Source organism: Cinclus cinclus, chromosome 3 (genome assembly GCF_963662255.1).
Source record: "Cinclus cinclus chromosome 3, bCinCin1.1, whole genome shotgun sequence".
Lineage (NCBI taxonomy): Eukaryota > Metazoa > Chordata > Aves > Passeriformes > Cinclidae > Cinclus > Cinclus cinclus.
The window spans coordinates 44314856-44331927 of record NC_085048.1 but is presented as its reverse complement, the minus strand read 5'-3'; the positions used below and the strand labels follow the sequence as shown (position 1 = coordinate 44331927).

The 17072-nt window shown below is 46.4% G+C and overlaps 1 protein-coding gene across 3 annotated transcripts in view; it reads right to left on the bottom strand.

Annotated features, from left to right (window-relative positions):
* The window catches only part of FOXO3 (forkhead box O3), an 88629-nt gene extending 74962 nt beyond the window's left edge, over window positions 1–13667 (bottom strand). Inside the window, exon 1 of one of the 3 annotated variants that reach the window (XM_062489926.1) lies at window positions 12705–13667. In XM_062489926.1, coding sequence (XP_062345910.1) covers window positions 12705–13289 — 585 coding nt within the window. In that variant the 5' untranslated portion in view covers window positions 13290–13667. Of the gene's footprint in view, window positions 1–3672; window positions 3772–12704 lie in introns of those variants that run through there. The other 2 variants (XM_062489933.1, XM_062489930.1) reach the window with 2 other exon arrangements.
* Between the last annotated feature and the right edge of the window lie 3405 nt (window positions 13668–17072).

The window sequence follows — 17072 nt, the reverse complement described above, 5'->3', positions numbered from 1 at the left end:
GTCATGATTCAACCACAATTGAAGGAAATTCATACTTAATTTCTCAAACAACTGCTATCATACAGTTCAAGCACTGTTTTTCCTTCACGCTGAGAAGACACCAAATACACACTATTTCTCAATTTGCTATTTTCTTCTTCTTTTCTTTCTTTCAATTAGAGAACACTGTCATTCCACATGCTTAGTACAAGCATGAATAGAAATGACATGGGAGAAGCTTTTGCCAGGGTTAAGTCCCGACACAGCTGTTGGAAAAACCCAAAATGAACATTTTATCCTGGACAAATCAGTGTTCTTTTCACTATTTATACTCCTGGACCCAGCAGCTGCAAGTGACGCTACAGGTCATGTTGTCCAAAATGGACAAGGAATCTGAAGATCCTCTCAAGTTTTGACGGCTTGTTCCTACTTCTGTTCTCCCTCTCAGTGCTTCACAGCACTGCCATACCAATGCCAATTTGCTGTACGTTTAAGTACAATACCAAGAATACCAAACTCTGGTCAGAACAGATTTTTCAGCTAATAATTCCATTAAAAAAAAAAAGAGTGCCTTTTCCCTGCTCTCATTTTTCAGCACCATAGGATCAACACTGGCTGCTCAGCTGATAATGCCCCTCTTTATTTGAAATTATTTTTCTCCTTTCACCACCCACATTCATCTGGGACTTATTCAGTATTATTCTGCCTGACACTGGTCCAAAACAGCAAACAATTTCTGTAAGAGCACAATAAGCAGAGAAGACGCTAACAGAGCTGCTTCGTTGTCTAAGAACCCCCTTACATACCAAAAATAAGGCTGAAAAATTTGTAAGGAGGCTAGATACAGCTGTGCCTTTAACAGCACAACCTCTCTGGTATTTTACATTTGGCATCTGGCATTTTACAAGCAGGGAAACATTTCTGCTGTACTTTGGCCTTCTGTCATCAGAGAGAGGTGGAGATTTATGCCCTTTCTCCTTCTAAATTAGACTATTTCAGTGCCCTATTTTATATTCCTCCTGACAGGTCCCTATTTTGTATAAAACAAGAAGTACTACTGCCACCGTATTGCATGGCAAAAGCCCTTTCCAGCTGAAAGAGAAAACTCCTGCCACCGAGTCAAGTGCCAAGATGTAACTTCGCAGTTAAAACTGCAAGGATAAAATAACTTTGCCCAGCAACATATTAATTTCCAGCAGAATTTGATAAAATTCTAATTCACTGTCCAGAAAAAGACTAAAACATTAACCATATTATACTGAGAAAGTCAAAATAGGTCATTCAATCAGCGTTATTCCCCCTTCATTTCACACATAACACAAAGCAGTTAAGTAGTTTCTCTTGCAATTAGCATCATCTTTGTCTCCTTGGTGTCTAAAATACACTAGAGATATGAAGCTGCTCTGACAGTACTGCAGCCCAGGCCCTGCTTCCCACCATCACCAACTCCTCAATAAATACAGAGGTGAAATCCTGTCTTCAATGATTTCAACAATGATAATTCTCTTTTGTTATTCCAATTCCCTGGTCTATCATCTCAAACAACAGGCCTTTTCCCTCTGATTAAAAAGGAGTACAGGTGCGCTCAGGAAGAACCCCAGCATCTCCAGCTGCTAATGCACATCCCACTCCATCTTCCAACCAAGAAGACTTGTTACCTGGCAGAGCCCTGAAGCAAGTGGGCTACAAACAGCCTTCATGAGGAACGGCAGGGTTTTAAGAGATCTTCCCTGGATGTGAGAAGTCTGGCATATGCTTCAAATCCATTTTAATTTAGAAGAATGTTGGAAAGATTTTATTTATGCTTCTAATTAGGTAAACAGTATGCTTCTTCCACCTGCTTGGAGCTACCCCACTAGACCCAGTAGACATCAGATGTCTATGAATACATCAGGTTGATTTACACCCTACTGCTAGCTCACAGAATCCTTCCTCCTCCCAGTCCCGTATGCTACTACCTTATGGAACACACACTTCCCCTCTTCTTTTGTATGGAAAATGGCCTCACTATTGATTTTCAAGTACTTTCCTAAGCACCACAGCTCCCTTCCCCATAGCTTTATATAGAGCAGTTCCTCATAAAAGATTTTCTCCTACCCCAAGCATGCAAACCTTCTAGCACATTTTAATCAGAAGTATTTTTGCCGTGCATGAATCAGGATGTAAGAGCACTGGGGCAAGAAATAAATCGCAACATGCCATGGGAAGTGAAAATCAGACTGTCAACATCATGATGAACAGAACACTAGGTCGGAGCTTTTGGCTGCTGCACAAACTAGGCTGGAAACCTCTGGCCCAATTCATGCAGAGCTTTGACATGACTTCCATTTGCAAATCGAAGATTTTAGATGTAGCTCGCTTATCTGGGACACATCCATGGCCAGGGCTACAGATTCAAAAAATGCTTCAGAGTTTTTACAGCTCCTCAGTGGCAGCATCATTACCAGTGCCAAAGCTCTTGTCTTACAAAGGCATAGAAGGGTCAGCAGCCTCCTATTGTAGATCTTGATGAATACTTAAAAGAAGCGCCATTCACTCTGAAACCCGACATCTCACACTAATGGTTTTGAGTTCCCCCACACAGTGAAACTCTTAAGCACAATAGATCATGTTGCACAAAAACAAGGACAGCAGCTCTACATGTCTCAGCTTAAAAGCATCTCAGGACACGACTTGAACTGGCGTCACCTCTTGTACAAATTCCTGGAAAAAAACATTCTCTGAAAATTAGTCAAGGTCCAGAGCAGCCATGCAGAACAAACAGTAAGTTATAGGCTTTCAAGAAACCACATCACTGCTCTCTGCACAAAACCAATCAGCAAAAAAGGCGATAATGTGGGAGCCTGTGAAACACTCACAATAAGACATTCTTTCTTAAGCACTGTTCTCACTTGTGAAATGCCAAATTTTATGTACTAAAACATATCTAGAACTTAATATGTGAAACTGATAAATCCCCCATGAAGTATTAGCAAATATATTTACACAAGATTTGTGTTCACACAAAGTCGGAAACTTCTGATCTGGATTAAGTCTCACATTTAAAGGTATGTTTACACTGCAAATTTCATGTAAGGAAGTGGAGTTAACCTTGGTCACAATGTGTCTTTGGAGAGCTGCCATAGGTGTTTGAAGAGATAGTGTGGAGAGAAAAAACCCAGATACAGAAAGATTTAAAAGCGCTGCTATGTGAATACATATCAAGTCAATTCAGTCCACATTCTAGCTAAAACAAATATGGCCCTGGAATTTGGCCCATGTCCTAAAATTATTTGTTTAGAGTAATACATTTATTCTTCCACATCTTATTTGGGAAAAAGCACAGAAACCACTGTGATACAGCATGAGGAAACACTAAGTTATAATAGCAATTTGTCTCCAGAGTCAGAGGTGCTGACTGTCTAGACTAGGAGAGCAGCTTGCATTAGATATTGCTAGGTAATTAATACATTTTTAAACAAAGCTTTGTTTACTTAAGTATGGCACTGTTACTAACGCTCCCTGGTCATACTCAGTCCTCACACGGGGCTCAGGTTCAGCTGTAACCAAGATTTTTGGCACTGCTGGCTTGAGTCTGTCTAGCACTAATGCAAATGTGTGCTCCTGCCTTAACATGGCCTTTAGCAGGGATGAGACTCAGACCTGCCCTCTTTACTTTATCTACCCATGAAAGTTGCACTGTCATAAACCTACATTCATGCAAACTCTTTTTCACTCCCACTCCAAACTCAGCAGTCAGAGCAGCCAGGATACAGAGCGAAGCCCCAGCAGACACATCCTGATGTTTTTGGGTGTTCCTCTATCTGTCCTCCCACAGCAGATCGCCGTCTGTCCTCATCAGTCCTCCGACTTATCTGCTGTCTCCCACTCCTCTAGGGCTGGGATAAGCAGATGTTACCTCCCTGTTCAAGTCCTGGCAAGCAGCCCAGACCTGCCCTTTTCTGCTCACCTGACTGAGGAGCCAGCAAACCTACTGAAAACTCTTTCCTAAGACTGAGTCCCACCCACCAATCACAAGCCCGGGAGTGCCATGGCCTCCACAGCTCCCTAGAGAGAGACAAAGATCTGGGAAGGCCAGGGATGAGGAGACAGGCTGGCCTGAAGACACTGCAAAGCTGAGGGCAGCGTTACGAAGAGCTCCCAAGCAGAACATGGAGTGTGAAGGCAGCCTGAGAGGTAAGTGTCAAAGGAGAAAAATGGCTCCTTTGGCAGCACTCCTGCCTCCTGCCCTCATTCCAGAGCACTCAACTGCATTTTGGTGTGGAGACGTCAGCACAGACCCACCCTTCACCTCGGCACGGACAGTGGGTGAAGGGACAGGGACGCAGAAGTGATCCAGTGACTCACCCCAAGGAAATGCACCTGACCATGGGCAGCACTCAGGTGTGCAGCAGCCCCAGGCTGCACAGGCAGAGCCCTGCAACAGTCTCCTGACCCCCAAAACTGGAGGCACACACTACAAAGGCCCTGACAACAAGCTGTCAGTGCCACACAGCCTTGTCCTCGCTTCAAGCGGTCCCTCCTCCATCAGTTCCGCTGACAATGGTCCATGGCTGCCTCTAGTCTTCTGCACCAGCATGCACCATCCTCACAACTCTCTTTACATGCAGCCAGTAGAAACTTCACCATCCGGGGAAAAATAAAGAAAAGCAAGATAATACCTTGCCAAACTAGCATGTTCATGTGAGAACCCAGCATTCCATACCTCAGGTCCAAAGTACGTAGCATGTTGTGAACAGAGCAACCAATCCACACAATTTGTTAGCGCAAGTCTGTTATAAGGGCTAATTTTCACAAGGCATTTCTTTACTAGTACAAATCCACAGAAGGGCATTTCTCTGTGAAATCTTAAGAAGATATTTGAAAAAATATTTAAATCACCTTTATTTTTAATAGGTACCAGCATACAGATAAAGAGAATTGCCCCAGTAAGCAAAGTTCAGGTACGCCAGACACACAGACAGAGTTATTAACAAAACTGCTAACTCCCAATCTGCCTCAAATTCCCTGCAAAGCAGCATTATAAGCGTATCAATCCTTGAGCAAATGTGCAAGGGGGTGGCCCAAAGAAAGGACTCCAGCTTTGCAGGGCAAGAGGGGCTCCTCCTGAACCTCACAGCCAAGAACAGCACCCAGAAAAAAACACTCTAGCGAAAAGCACTGCCCTTCTCTAGCCCTACTGGAAGGCATCTCCCTTGCTATTCCATACCAGGGATGAGGCAGAGCGCTGATGCAATCACTTGTTCCCAACTCCTCACACTGTGCTGGCATTGCTTTTCATCAGTCCCGTAGCCTAATTGTGTCCACGCCATATCCCCAGCCAAAACTGCACAACATGCCCTGCACAGCTATGAGCCAGCCCTCCACCTCCCATGGAAGTGCACCATGCAACCATCCAGCCAATGTTACAAGCAGGAAGGATGGAGACGGTGAAGTAGGACATAACACCCCTGGAGTCTCCCAAGACAGGAATGAGAAACTGGGGTATGGGAAATTGAGGCACGGACTTTTTATTTTTTTTAAACATTGGCATTTGGTAATTGAAAAGTCCTCTCTGGTTCTTACTCCCCTCATAGGTTTTAAGCCAACGATCTGTGACAACTGTTAGCCAACACACTGGCCAGGAGATAACTTAGATAATGTAGTTGATGAATAAAGCAAGACTCCTGCTTTTGTTGGAGAACACACTCCACTCCAGTGGTGGCCTGCTCTCAATGGCTGCAGAATCTCTAAGGTCCATAATCCTCAACCACACAGAGCTGAAGATGACCTCCCTGCAGGGCACCACAGTATGCCCCAGCAACTCCTACATGCCTTCTCCAGCATTGCACATCTGAGCTTTTCCTACTCCTTCACCCCAGAGGGTCTGGGGTCACATCACCACAGGACTCGAGATGCCCCTGAAGCTCCTGGCAGGCTGAGATGCACAGCTCTTTCTCTGCTGTCTCTAGCAGACTAGCAAGAGGTGTACCCACCACTAGCAGAAAATACTTGGAAACATGCTAGTTTGCTTGGGAAACTATGTTGTTGTCAAGTAAATGCCAAATACACATGGGTAAGGAACTGGTGTCTGACAGTGGTACAACTGTATCCCACACGCACAACTGGAACACCAGGAGACTGGCACAGCCAGGCAGTGAAGCACGGGATACCCCAATCTAACTTCATCTGAAGCAAGTTAGAACAAAGCGTCTCACTCTGGAGGAAAATCCCCTTCTGTAGACAAGCCACTTTTTAATAATAAGTGCTAAATGGACTATTCAAGCAGGTAATTAATGTTAATTAACATATGTCAGGCCATAAATTGGCTAAATGCACCTCATTTTCCAAGCTTGGTGTGTGGCAATGCTCAGGAAACTGTAACAGAACAGTCTAAGTTTGTCCAAGCGCAAAAAAAAGAGCAAATAAAAGGTTAAGCATAATCTTCACTTAACTCACGGTGTGCTGAGCCAGCAGTACAGAAAACTGCATGACTATGCACATTACTTGAACACTTAATTTTGCTCCTGAACCGCTGCACTACGCACATATCATCAGTCCCAAGAAAAGCCACATCCAAAAAAGCCCTGCAGCTCCCTAAGTGCTGTGTTATCAGCCAGGCCTTTATCGGGATCGTCGCTTTGTGCAGGACCTGGACGTACCTCCTGTTCCAGGACCTGGCCAAGCTGCAGCCCTTTCCAAAGCCAGTTTGAGAATCACAGTTTTCCATGGCAAGGGGAACGAACCAGCAGCTGGGGGACGCTCAGAGCTTGTTCTTCTCCAGACAGAGAACCTCCAAACGCAGAGGGCCCCTTGCCTTTAGAACTAACATTGCCATTTTGCAATGCTGTCCTTGGGCACATTTTCTGTGACAGACATAGTAGTAAGGCCCTTTTAAAAAGAGAGAGAAAGAAGAACAGGCAGAGACTTTAGTCTAAGTAGCAACTTGCATTAGGAAATACTTTCAGTTTCTCCTTTGGCAAGCCGCCACTACACCAAGACCCACTTTAATTGCATTGCAAATAGGGAGCAATCTTCACAAAAGATTTTCCATACTTCCATGCAAAATAGCTGGCTGCCAAAATATAGCAGGGCACCTTTAGGAGGCTGCCACCTAGAGAAATGCTTTGGCTGCTTATCCTCAGTTTTCCCTTATCTCCAAAGCAATCCCTTTGGCCTCTCTTTGAAGCCAGCACACCCACCGTAATTTTCTGGGGTGGTTTCACACTTGCTCACCCCAGTCGAGCTGGCTGAAACCCTCCCAGCCGCTGCAGGGGAGAGTGGGGGGCCTGCCCCAGAGCTGCCTACCTTCCACTCTGGGCTGCTACTTTGTCCACATCAGCACAAAGAGCTCTCACAAAACCATACAGCTAACCCTAATCACTCGCCTTTCTAAATGCACCAGCACGTGCCCAGCCTCCCCTAATCTCCCAGGATTACAGCAAAGTAGTGTAGCACCACCAAAATGACCCGAATACAAAATGGCCTCGAGAGTAAGACACCACTGGCTTCAGCAGGAAAACACCAAGCAGAGGCAGGATGTCCCAGGGCAGCAGTGCCAGGACATTTCTCCTCTCCAGCCTCATAGTCTCAGACAGTGTTTGTTCAAGTCAGTACAATGCATCAGATATAGCTGCTACTAAAGTGATTTAATTTTTATTAGCATTAACTGTGTACTTTCAAATACAGAGGTAAGAGTAGAAGCCAACATCTGACTCTCAAGCTTCCTATTTTAAATATGCTCAAATTTTAAATAAGTACAAATATTGACACCAACAAACCTATTCTAGACAACATCAATTGCTGCATGACTGTTTTAGGTAACCTTCTGTCTCTGAACAATGGAGGGACATTGACTCCAGCATTTATCATGCAGGTCTACCTGGTAGCAATACTATCCAGCAATACACATCATCATTGACTAGAAGTTTCCCATTCACATCAGAAGTTGAGTTTATCAGAGCCTGTGAGTCTTGGAAGCTGAAGACATTCACCAAGGTGATGTGTTTATGTCTGCATTTAAAAGTCTTTCAACAGAGGTCCTCCTCACTGTCACACTGCGGATCAAACAATGTCAGTAATTCTGGAGAGCTATTTACTTGGTCTCTCTCTCTGCTCTAATAGTTGTCACCTGCCTACATGAGCTGGGGAAAAGTGAGATCTTTGATGTACATTACAGATATGAAATAACAATGTGTGCTAATATCTACATGTGGTTTCTACTGTAAAGTTTAAAAAGTAATTTGTTACTATGATACTAAAATATACTCCTCTTTGATGCAAGACATTTGTTACCTAGTGGTTTCAACCACTGGAACCCCACATCTCTTTACAGTCCTCAGCACAAAAGTCACTTACAAATGTTTCTGAGTATTTTGTTAAAGCACAACACAGTAAGGCTTTGATCAGGTAAGATGCTTAAGCAGCAAGTTTAAGCACACAAGTAATCCCAGCAAAGTCCCAAGCATCCATTCACGTGCTTAAATCCATGCTCTCCTTGGTAGGTCAAAACTTAAAATAATCAGGCTACAGCTTGCAACTCAAACTCTTCCGCACAGATGAATAAGGCAACACAAAAATGTATTTAAAAATATAATAGAAGGCTGGAAAATAGTCTTGCTAGCAGTTAATTTGGAAACAGAACCTTTAAAGAAAGAAAAAGAAAAAAAGTTTAAAAGTCAGCAGAGGAAAAAAAGAAACTGATGAAGACCCCAGCTTTACATTGCCACTTCTGATAAAGACATTGTGTGTCAGTCCGAGGAAGGAGAAATAAGAGAGAGCAGTGTTACTTCCTTCTCGCATCTTTGCAAGAAGATGATAAAAAGAGTACGACACATCTTGCATATCAGCATCTGGCTAACAGATTTAGACATCTGTCTACATCACTGGCAAATTTCTCAAGACTTTTCAAGTCTCAGTAATTGGAGAGGAAACTCATGCATTTGCTGCACGGAAGGGACTGCAGCCCTTTGGTACGTACTGGGCAATAAAACGTGGAAAGAAATTATGGAATGTCCATGTACAAAGTTTACAAAAACCTCCCCTTCAAAGTAAATACCCTGGCAGCTAGTGTTTATCTTTTATGGGGAAGATTAATACAACAGGTGTAAAACAGAATAGGCTTTTGATATGAAAAACAAACCAAAGCAAATCAGCTACATTTAAATTTCGGAATTGCTGGTATCTCTGTATAAAGGATGAGATTCATAGTCTTGCCATACTGCTTAACAAAGAGGAAAATAGTCCCCCTAGTGTACTCTCCATGTAGAAAAGACTGTTTCACAAGATAGTGCTGCAAGAAATTACAAAATAATGTTGTGGGAAGACGTATGGAAGTATTTAAGCTGTAGTGAAACTGGGCACCTCTACTATGTACACGGGACAAAAAGGTTTTTCAGTTTCCTATTTCAAGATTATTGAGGGAAGTGAGTGCTTCACGGTACATACTTGCGAGGTAAAACTTGGTTTTTAAGTCAGCATGCTAGTTTTGTGACTGCAGGACTTCGATTGGTAACAGATACCTGAATGAGGAAAGATCTAGTTGTTGAGGAGCTCTGTAGAAGTACCTGGAACAGTCACCTGGCACAGTGCATTTGACAAGGGTGAAACCAGCTGACCCTGGGACCATCTTCCTCGCTCCAGTGATGACAAAGTTAAACACTAACCTTCCCTAAATATTCAAGGTAGAAGCAGATATTGGAACATACATGGAAATCCTCTCCAGTGGTTTGGAAGTGTATGGGATTGCACCAACTAAGGCCGCCTGTGGCACACAGGAGTGTGGCACCTCTGCAGCACTGCACCATAAACTACTGCCCCAGTTAGTTTCAGGTACTGTTAGGTTAGCCAATGTCCCACCAGGGCCGGGAGGTGGGCGGGGGGCAGCAAAGGGAGATTGTTGGAAGGGTGTATTGGGCAAACCTTATCTGAATTACCGGAAACGTAATATATGCCTTCCTAACCACATCTGAAATATTCACTTCTGCTTTAATGCCCTAGGCAGGGAAAAAAAAAAAATAAAGTGATAGCTGTAACTTTAATTTACAGCTCTTAAAATAATTGTTTGAGAAGAATAATCCCAGCTATGTTTATGGATTATGGCATTCGGCACTGGAAACAGTATTAATATTTCATATATAATAATACATAAGGTAATAAGACCAAGTTATCTTCTTCCCTTTGTTTAAAATAACAATTTTCTCACTCAGAGGCAGACCAGTATATTGCTAAATGGGCTTGCTCCCCTCAACGATGAATTTAGCTGCGTAAAAATATTCTAAATTAAGATAAAAGCCTTGTAACGCAGAACTATCTTCTGTTCATTTAAAGTTTCAGTGTAACTAGCAATCTGAAGAAGTCTAATGTGAAAAGTTGACATTAGTTCCTGAAGAGTTGTATTCATTACCTGTGAAGGAAACAAAGATGATAATAACATATAATGTGTTTTAACATCAGGAGACTAAGATGGAGTCCCCGTGTAAAGTGTTACCCTGTGCACAAACTATTCTATTCTCCAGCCAAGGAACTGAAGTAGTCCTCTTCTGAATGTATACATACTTGGAAAATAAATCCTAGCCTTGCTAAGGAATAACATTTTCCAGTTTTAGATGCCTGGAAAATTATTCTCTCCTGACCTTTCCTGTGTCCCTTCCAGTATGCCCTTACCACCTACACACAACTGCACCCACTGTTAATGCGACCGAATGCCTTACCCTAACTTCAGAGACAGTTCACAATCATTAGAGGAAGGATTTTCTGCTACCAGTGTGCCTGCATCTCCTGAGAAAGGTCATCCTAAAGGCTTGTGAGAAACTTCTGAACTAAATTATAACAGAAGAATCTCAAGGGATCCAAGTTTTTAACATTTTAATTAGCTCCAAGTACCAGTTAATGCTGCTCAGCAAAGGAATCAATATGAAATTAGCAGTATAAATTGTCAGAAAAAATTGTGACGGTATTAAGGATACTAATCAATGTAAGCACTTCACGTTATGGCCCAGTTTCTGCTTCTGCTGAAGTGAAAAGGAGTTTTGCCACCAAATTCAGCCAGAACAGTGTCAGCCCTACTGTTAGGTAAGTTTTTGTTTGAATCAGATACTGAGAATTTACTGAAAATTCAAGGTACTAGATAAAAATCCTGGATTTATCATAGCAGCTGACATCTAAAGCCACTGCTTCTGTGTGAAACCAAACAACTTATGAAGGCACAGGCTATCACTGGAAGATGTAACCCTTTACCACATTTTGCATCACACTTATAAAGTCAGATCAAAACTCAACACCTAATACAGACATAAATGCGGTAAAAAAGATGTGTGGCTTTAAAAGCCTCGTCTTCAACTAGCAACACCAGCAATAAACTTCGTGTTTGTATTTTCCCCAGCCTGAGACAAGTCTGTCAACCAAACACTTCCTTTACTGTGCTTCATTTAGAAGGGAAAAATCACACAGCCGCACTTCAATTCCTACCAGCAAGTCCTACTCCGGCACCAAAATACAAGACAGGGCTGCTGGTACAGAAACTGCCAGCAATGTTTCATCTATACAGTATTTCTGACCAATTTGTATACCGGAAGTTATCACCTGATCCAAACCTAGATAGATTCAAAGAGAAAATTTAATTTCTCTGTAAAAGCATTGAACTTGCCAGCAAATTTACCTTCAGACATCCATTCAAAAACTCCGTGTCAGATGCCGCTAGTATCAGCCCCAAGCAGCAACTGAACCTTGCCGGGATTTCCTTCTGCAAACAGTATCGGCATCAAGCAGCACCTGCATTTCTGTACAGCTGCAAGTATGTGACATTTCAGTGTCCAACAGACACTGACAGATGAACAGGAAAATGAGAAGGAAAAAAAGCAGTTCTGGAAATCACTTCAAATGTGCTTTACGTGCAGCTCTGGCTCCTGGTAGGCCTTATAAGACTCTTTCTTGAGGGTAAAAACCCTGCCTGCAACGTGCTTCTGCATGCGCCGAGTAAACAAGCCACAACACCAGATTTATCATTTTTCCCCCTTACTTATTAAAACGGTAGTACTCTTAGCTGCTCGTTGTCGCAGTGCTGGACAGAAAATGCTGGGCTATCGGTAGACTCTCTCATACACCGGTAACACAGGAATCGCAAGCCAAGCATTCCCGTAGCTGAACAGCCAATAGCTCCATGCTTTGATTAACTTTATGAAGAAATGTCAAAACCCGATTTTCCCTCTATTTTTACCTTTGAGGAACACATGGGCAAAAAAAACCTAAGGGTTTTCTTGACAAAAATAATTTAGTCGTTCTGTATTTGAGCTTCGAGACTCAGACTAACCACGCACAAAAGCAATTCTGCTCATTTCCATCATGAGTTACCTCTGGTGTTACCATAACTTAAAAAAAAAAAAGCAAAACAAAACCCACACACCTTGTGATATTTTTTCATTTTTCTTTCTGTCTGTCCCCCTCTCTCTCCCTGCTTATGTGCTTGTGCATCACAGAAGCCAGCTCCACTCCAGCGTGTACTCTGCCCCCAGACTAATAGCCCTCACCGCTTGCACACAGCAACAGGAAAGAGACAAAACTTTCCTTAATCCGTCCCTGAAAAAAAGCAAAGCGGACAGGGCGACCACCACCAGCACGACCAGCACCAGCGCCCGGCGGGCTGCTGTCGGTGCCAGCCGCCAGCTCCCTGCTCTGCATCCTCCACGGGCAGCCCGCCCGTCGGGGCGGCGCGGCGGCAGCGTCGCGGCCCCGGGATCCCGCCTCACCTTCCACCCGGCCGAGCTGTTGCTGTCGCCCTTGTCCTTGAAGTAGGGCACGCAGCGGACCATCCAGTCGTAGATCTGGGAGAGAGTGAGGCGCTTCTCCGGGGAGCTCTCGATGGCGCGGGTGATGAGGTCGGCGTAGGAGAGGTTACCCCACGCGTTGCGCCGCGACGAGCACTTCCTCGGCGCCGCCGCCGGGCCCCCGCTCAGCCCCCCGCCGCCTGCCGCTGCCGCCGCTCCCCCCGGAGACAGGCTCGGCCCCTCCGGGCCGCCGCCGGACAGCGGGGCCAGCAGCCGCGCCGCCTCCTCCGGCACGGCGGTGGTCGCCGCCGCCGCTTCTCCGCCCGCGGGGGCCGCGCTGCCGACGGTCATGGCTGAGCCGGCCCCCTCCTCGTCGTCGTCCTCCTCCTCGGGGATCATGGAGGCGGCGTCGGCGGTCGACTCGCCGGCGGGCTTGGCTGGGCTGGCCTGCAGCTCGGGCCTCTGCAGGGGCCAGGTGCAGGAGCGGGGGCGGCTCTGCGGCTCGAACTCGGGGTCCAGCTCCACGTCCAGGGGCGAGAGCGGGGCGGGGGGCGACGCCTCTGCCATCTTGGCCTCCCCCGCGGGCGGCTGCGGGGCGCTGCGACGGGGCGGGCGGGCGGCCGCCGACCCCGCTCCTCCTTCGCCGCCTCCTCGGTGCCGACGGGAGCCTAGCAGGCGGGGGGCCGCCGGGCGGGCATCCCGCGCTCCGCTAAGGGCTGGCCGGCTCTCCGCTGCGTCCCGAGTCCCGCTTCCCGCGGGCGATGCGCACGCTGGAGCTTGGAGGCGGGGGGAGAAGGGGAGGGAGGAAAAAAAAAAAATCAGATTAGGAGCCGGAGCGGCCGCGCAGGGCGGCAGCACGGGCCGGGCGGTGCCGGAGGTGCCCGCGGCGCTACCCTCCGCGCCGGCGGAGCCGCGGCTGCTCCCGCGGTGCGTGTGTGCGTTTGTTTATGTTTCACTCCATGCGGATGCAGAAGTAGCTCCAGCGGGAACCGCGCTGTATCCAGCCGGGAGAGAACCCCCCCCACGCCCCCAGCGCCTCCGAGCTCGCTCTTCGTCGCTTCCGCAGATATCTTGCCTTTTGGGGTGGGGGGGAGTGGTCCTTTGCGCCCTCCGTCGGCAGGAGGGCAGGGAGAGGGGTCCTTCGGGTTACGCCGAAGACTTTTTTCCTTCTTCGAAACGCCCTAAAGGGAGCCGAAGTCTTAGTACATCCAACTGCACACTAGCGTAAACCTGTCACTTTGCGGTACCCCCAAGCCACACGCAAGCAATCCCCCAAAATCTCACAGCCGACGGAGCAGGGGGCAGAAGGCCACCCCGAGGGCTGGTCGGTTAAAAAAAAAATAGTAATAAATCCTCCTTCTTGCAGGGAAAAAGCAAACACAACGGGAACAAATCAAATCGCCAGTCTTCCAACAGGTCCAGTAGCTTTAAGCCCTCCCTAGGGCTGCCAAAGAGAATAGGTTTTGTTCCAGCATCAACACCACATTCATAACCTCCTTGCTCCTGCTGCTGCCATCTTGACAGTTTTTCCCCCCTTCACTTAAGTCATTTAAAAAGCGCAGGCAGACGAGGCAGGGAAAGCCACATCGGGAGGGGCGGGAGGCGGCGGAGGGGGTGCTGGATCGACAGCCACCTCCACAACCGGCAGCAATCGAGATCCGAATTCACGGGAAGAAGAAGCAGCGCTGCTGCATGGTTCCTGCTGCTCCTGCGCCTTCAGCTCCAGAGAGCCTTCCCTTTAAAGGCGAAGGATGGGAAAACGGCAGAGCGCCCGCTCCCCCTGCGAGCAGCCGGCGAGAGGCAAGCGATCCGCCCGCGCCCAGCCCGTCCGCCGCCGCAGCCCGCCCGAGCAGCCTGTCACCCTGCTCGCCGCAGACTTCCACATCCCTCCTCCTAACAACGACCGGCAGCAACACAAAGTTATAGACACACGCAGGAAGACTCAACCAAACCGCACGGCTCGGCACGGCCCGCCCACGGGCGGGCGGCGCCGCGCAGGAGCCGCCCCAACGGGGCGGGAGCGCCGGGATGGGGGGAACCGCGGGAGCTGGGCGGGCTGGAGAAGCTGCCGGCACCTGGCAAGGGCAGCGCTCGCTCTCCCGGGGCTCCGGAACCCTATCCGGCTGGGCCGGTGGAAAGCGATCAAGCCTCTCCAAGTACCCGGTAAATCTTTCCAAGAGTTTGTATTAGTCCTGTTTCTTTTCTGTACCTGTTTCCACTGTTCGTAAATTATTGGTGCACTAGCTAGTCTGGTAAACTTTAAAATACCGAGTCTAACTTAGTAATTCTTTGAAAACTTTTATTCTGCCCGTGGGTGATGCCAGAAACGCGTTTTAGACATGTCCACACGTTAATACAATCCCACTGTACCTCCTCCTTGGAGGCCATGCCCTAGCAGAAAGCCCTCCGAAGCAGCTCACTTAAAGATGTAGTTAATTATGGGTTGAATAAAGGGGTGACCCACAAAACCAAGGAACACAAAAGCTGTTAATATGGATGTAGTTATAAATACTTCACATGGCAACTTCTCTGTATCAGTTCTCACCCAGTTCGATATCAGCCTAGACTGTGGACTAGATTTAGTCCAACAGTAGCATTGTCTCTGAGACAAAATACAGACAATAGCATGCACTGAGAAGCAGGTATGCTTCTGAAGCTTTGCTGGGTAGAATTAGCAGACAAATGAAACTATTCCTGATGTATTACATTATAGACAAGTAGAGAGATTTGAAAACCATTCTGTTTGATTAGAAAACAGCAAGGCCCTGGTCCTGCATGCCTTACACGTCCTTCTAAGTAAGGCCTAAGGCCCCAAGAGTCTAGTTAGGTTTTGAATTCAAGTGGCACTGAAGTTATGAATAGTTTAGTGTGATTTTATCACAAGGGACATCATTTCAGCATGCATACAATTAATCCCTGGTTATCTGAATATAGCAGGAGACACTAAATTAATCACAATGAATGCGGATTTGAGTAATGGAAATAATTTTTACTGCAACTCCATTTTGGGTCACAATATTGAGTGCCTTGCCATGGCTTTTGTTGTAACATGGACCCTACAGGAATTCAAGACAGCTCAAAAAGACACCAGCCACTCGGCAATCGTGACACTGGCATTCATGTATATGATTTAGCAGTTGGTAGGGAGGAAAACCACAGTGGCATTGAAGAGCCAGCAACCAAGTTCAGACAAAAAGGCTTGGTGAGAAAATGCTTAGTCCAACACCACATCTCCAAGGAGCCTTTCCTTGTGGCTTTCAGCAGTTAGCCAGAGAAGATCAACTGTGAAACTGTGACTGGTGCTCAGCCCTTTCACAAAACTAGCTACTGCTTTGGGGCTGATTTTGACCACTGCAGAAACTTCCTCATGGAGCACATCCTGAGGTTCCAGAGAAGCATAGCACTTTGACCTTGGGCTGGGTTACAAGCAGCAAATCTAGTCCTAAATGATGTTATCACCTTCATTTATTTGTTTAATAGGCATTGCATTACTCTGCAGGCACTGCTATTAGGTCTCATTGTACTGGATGAAGGCCCTGCACGTGGTAAGAAATGCTCCACTCCCTGGCAGAATTGCAGTCTAAGTGAGGCAGGAGAGGGCGGGAGAAAGGAAATAAGTAAGTAGTAACCCTATTAAAAAGATGATGGACTGAGGCACTGAACAATTACATGACTGTACTGAGGTCATACAGGAAGCCCATGCCAGAACAGAGAAATAAGCCTGGATCACCTGAATGCCAGCCTTGAGCAAGATTATCTATCCTCTTCAGAATTAACTGGCATATCAGTCGCACGACCTTTATTACACGTCATGGTACCAGTTCTTCAGAGCTCCATGCACCATGTGTGTGCCCATGATAATGCAGTTTAGGGGCGTAATTAAAACCACAGTATAATTGTTCCTACACATTTCGCTTATGAAAAGTGCATGAGCAGAACAGAAAGACACAGGAGCTCTGCTTATTGTCGTTCCATGGTTGGGCCCACTGAAATACACATAAAAACGGATCAAAATTGTATCTAAAGCCTGCACAATTTGCAGTCTCTTCCTTTAAGTACTTTCATGCCCCAAGGGTGGGATTTTCCAAAAGACTCCATTTATGGGAGTTTTATCACTGACTTGAACAAGAATAAAGTTAGGCCAGCCCTCAGGCCATTTGAAAGCCAGCTCACTTTGCCTACTTACACTGCGAGTGTTTTAGGGCAGGGCTGCGTCTTCCTCTGCATCTCCTGTTATCTACTACAGCCGCTTAAGCTGATGTGGGGAACATGTGTGCCTATCATGGTATCTGGATTATATGGATCTGGCAGGGTCACAGTCACATGGCAGCTAGAGGAGTGCAGGTGACA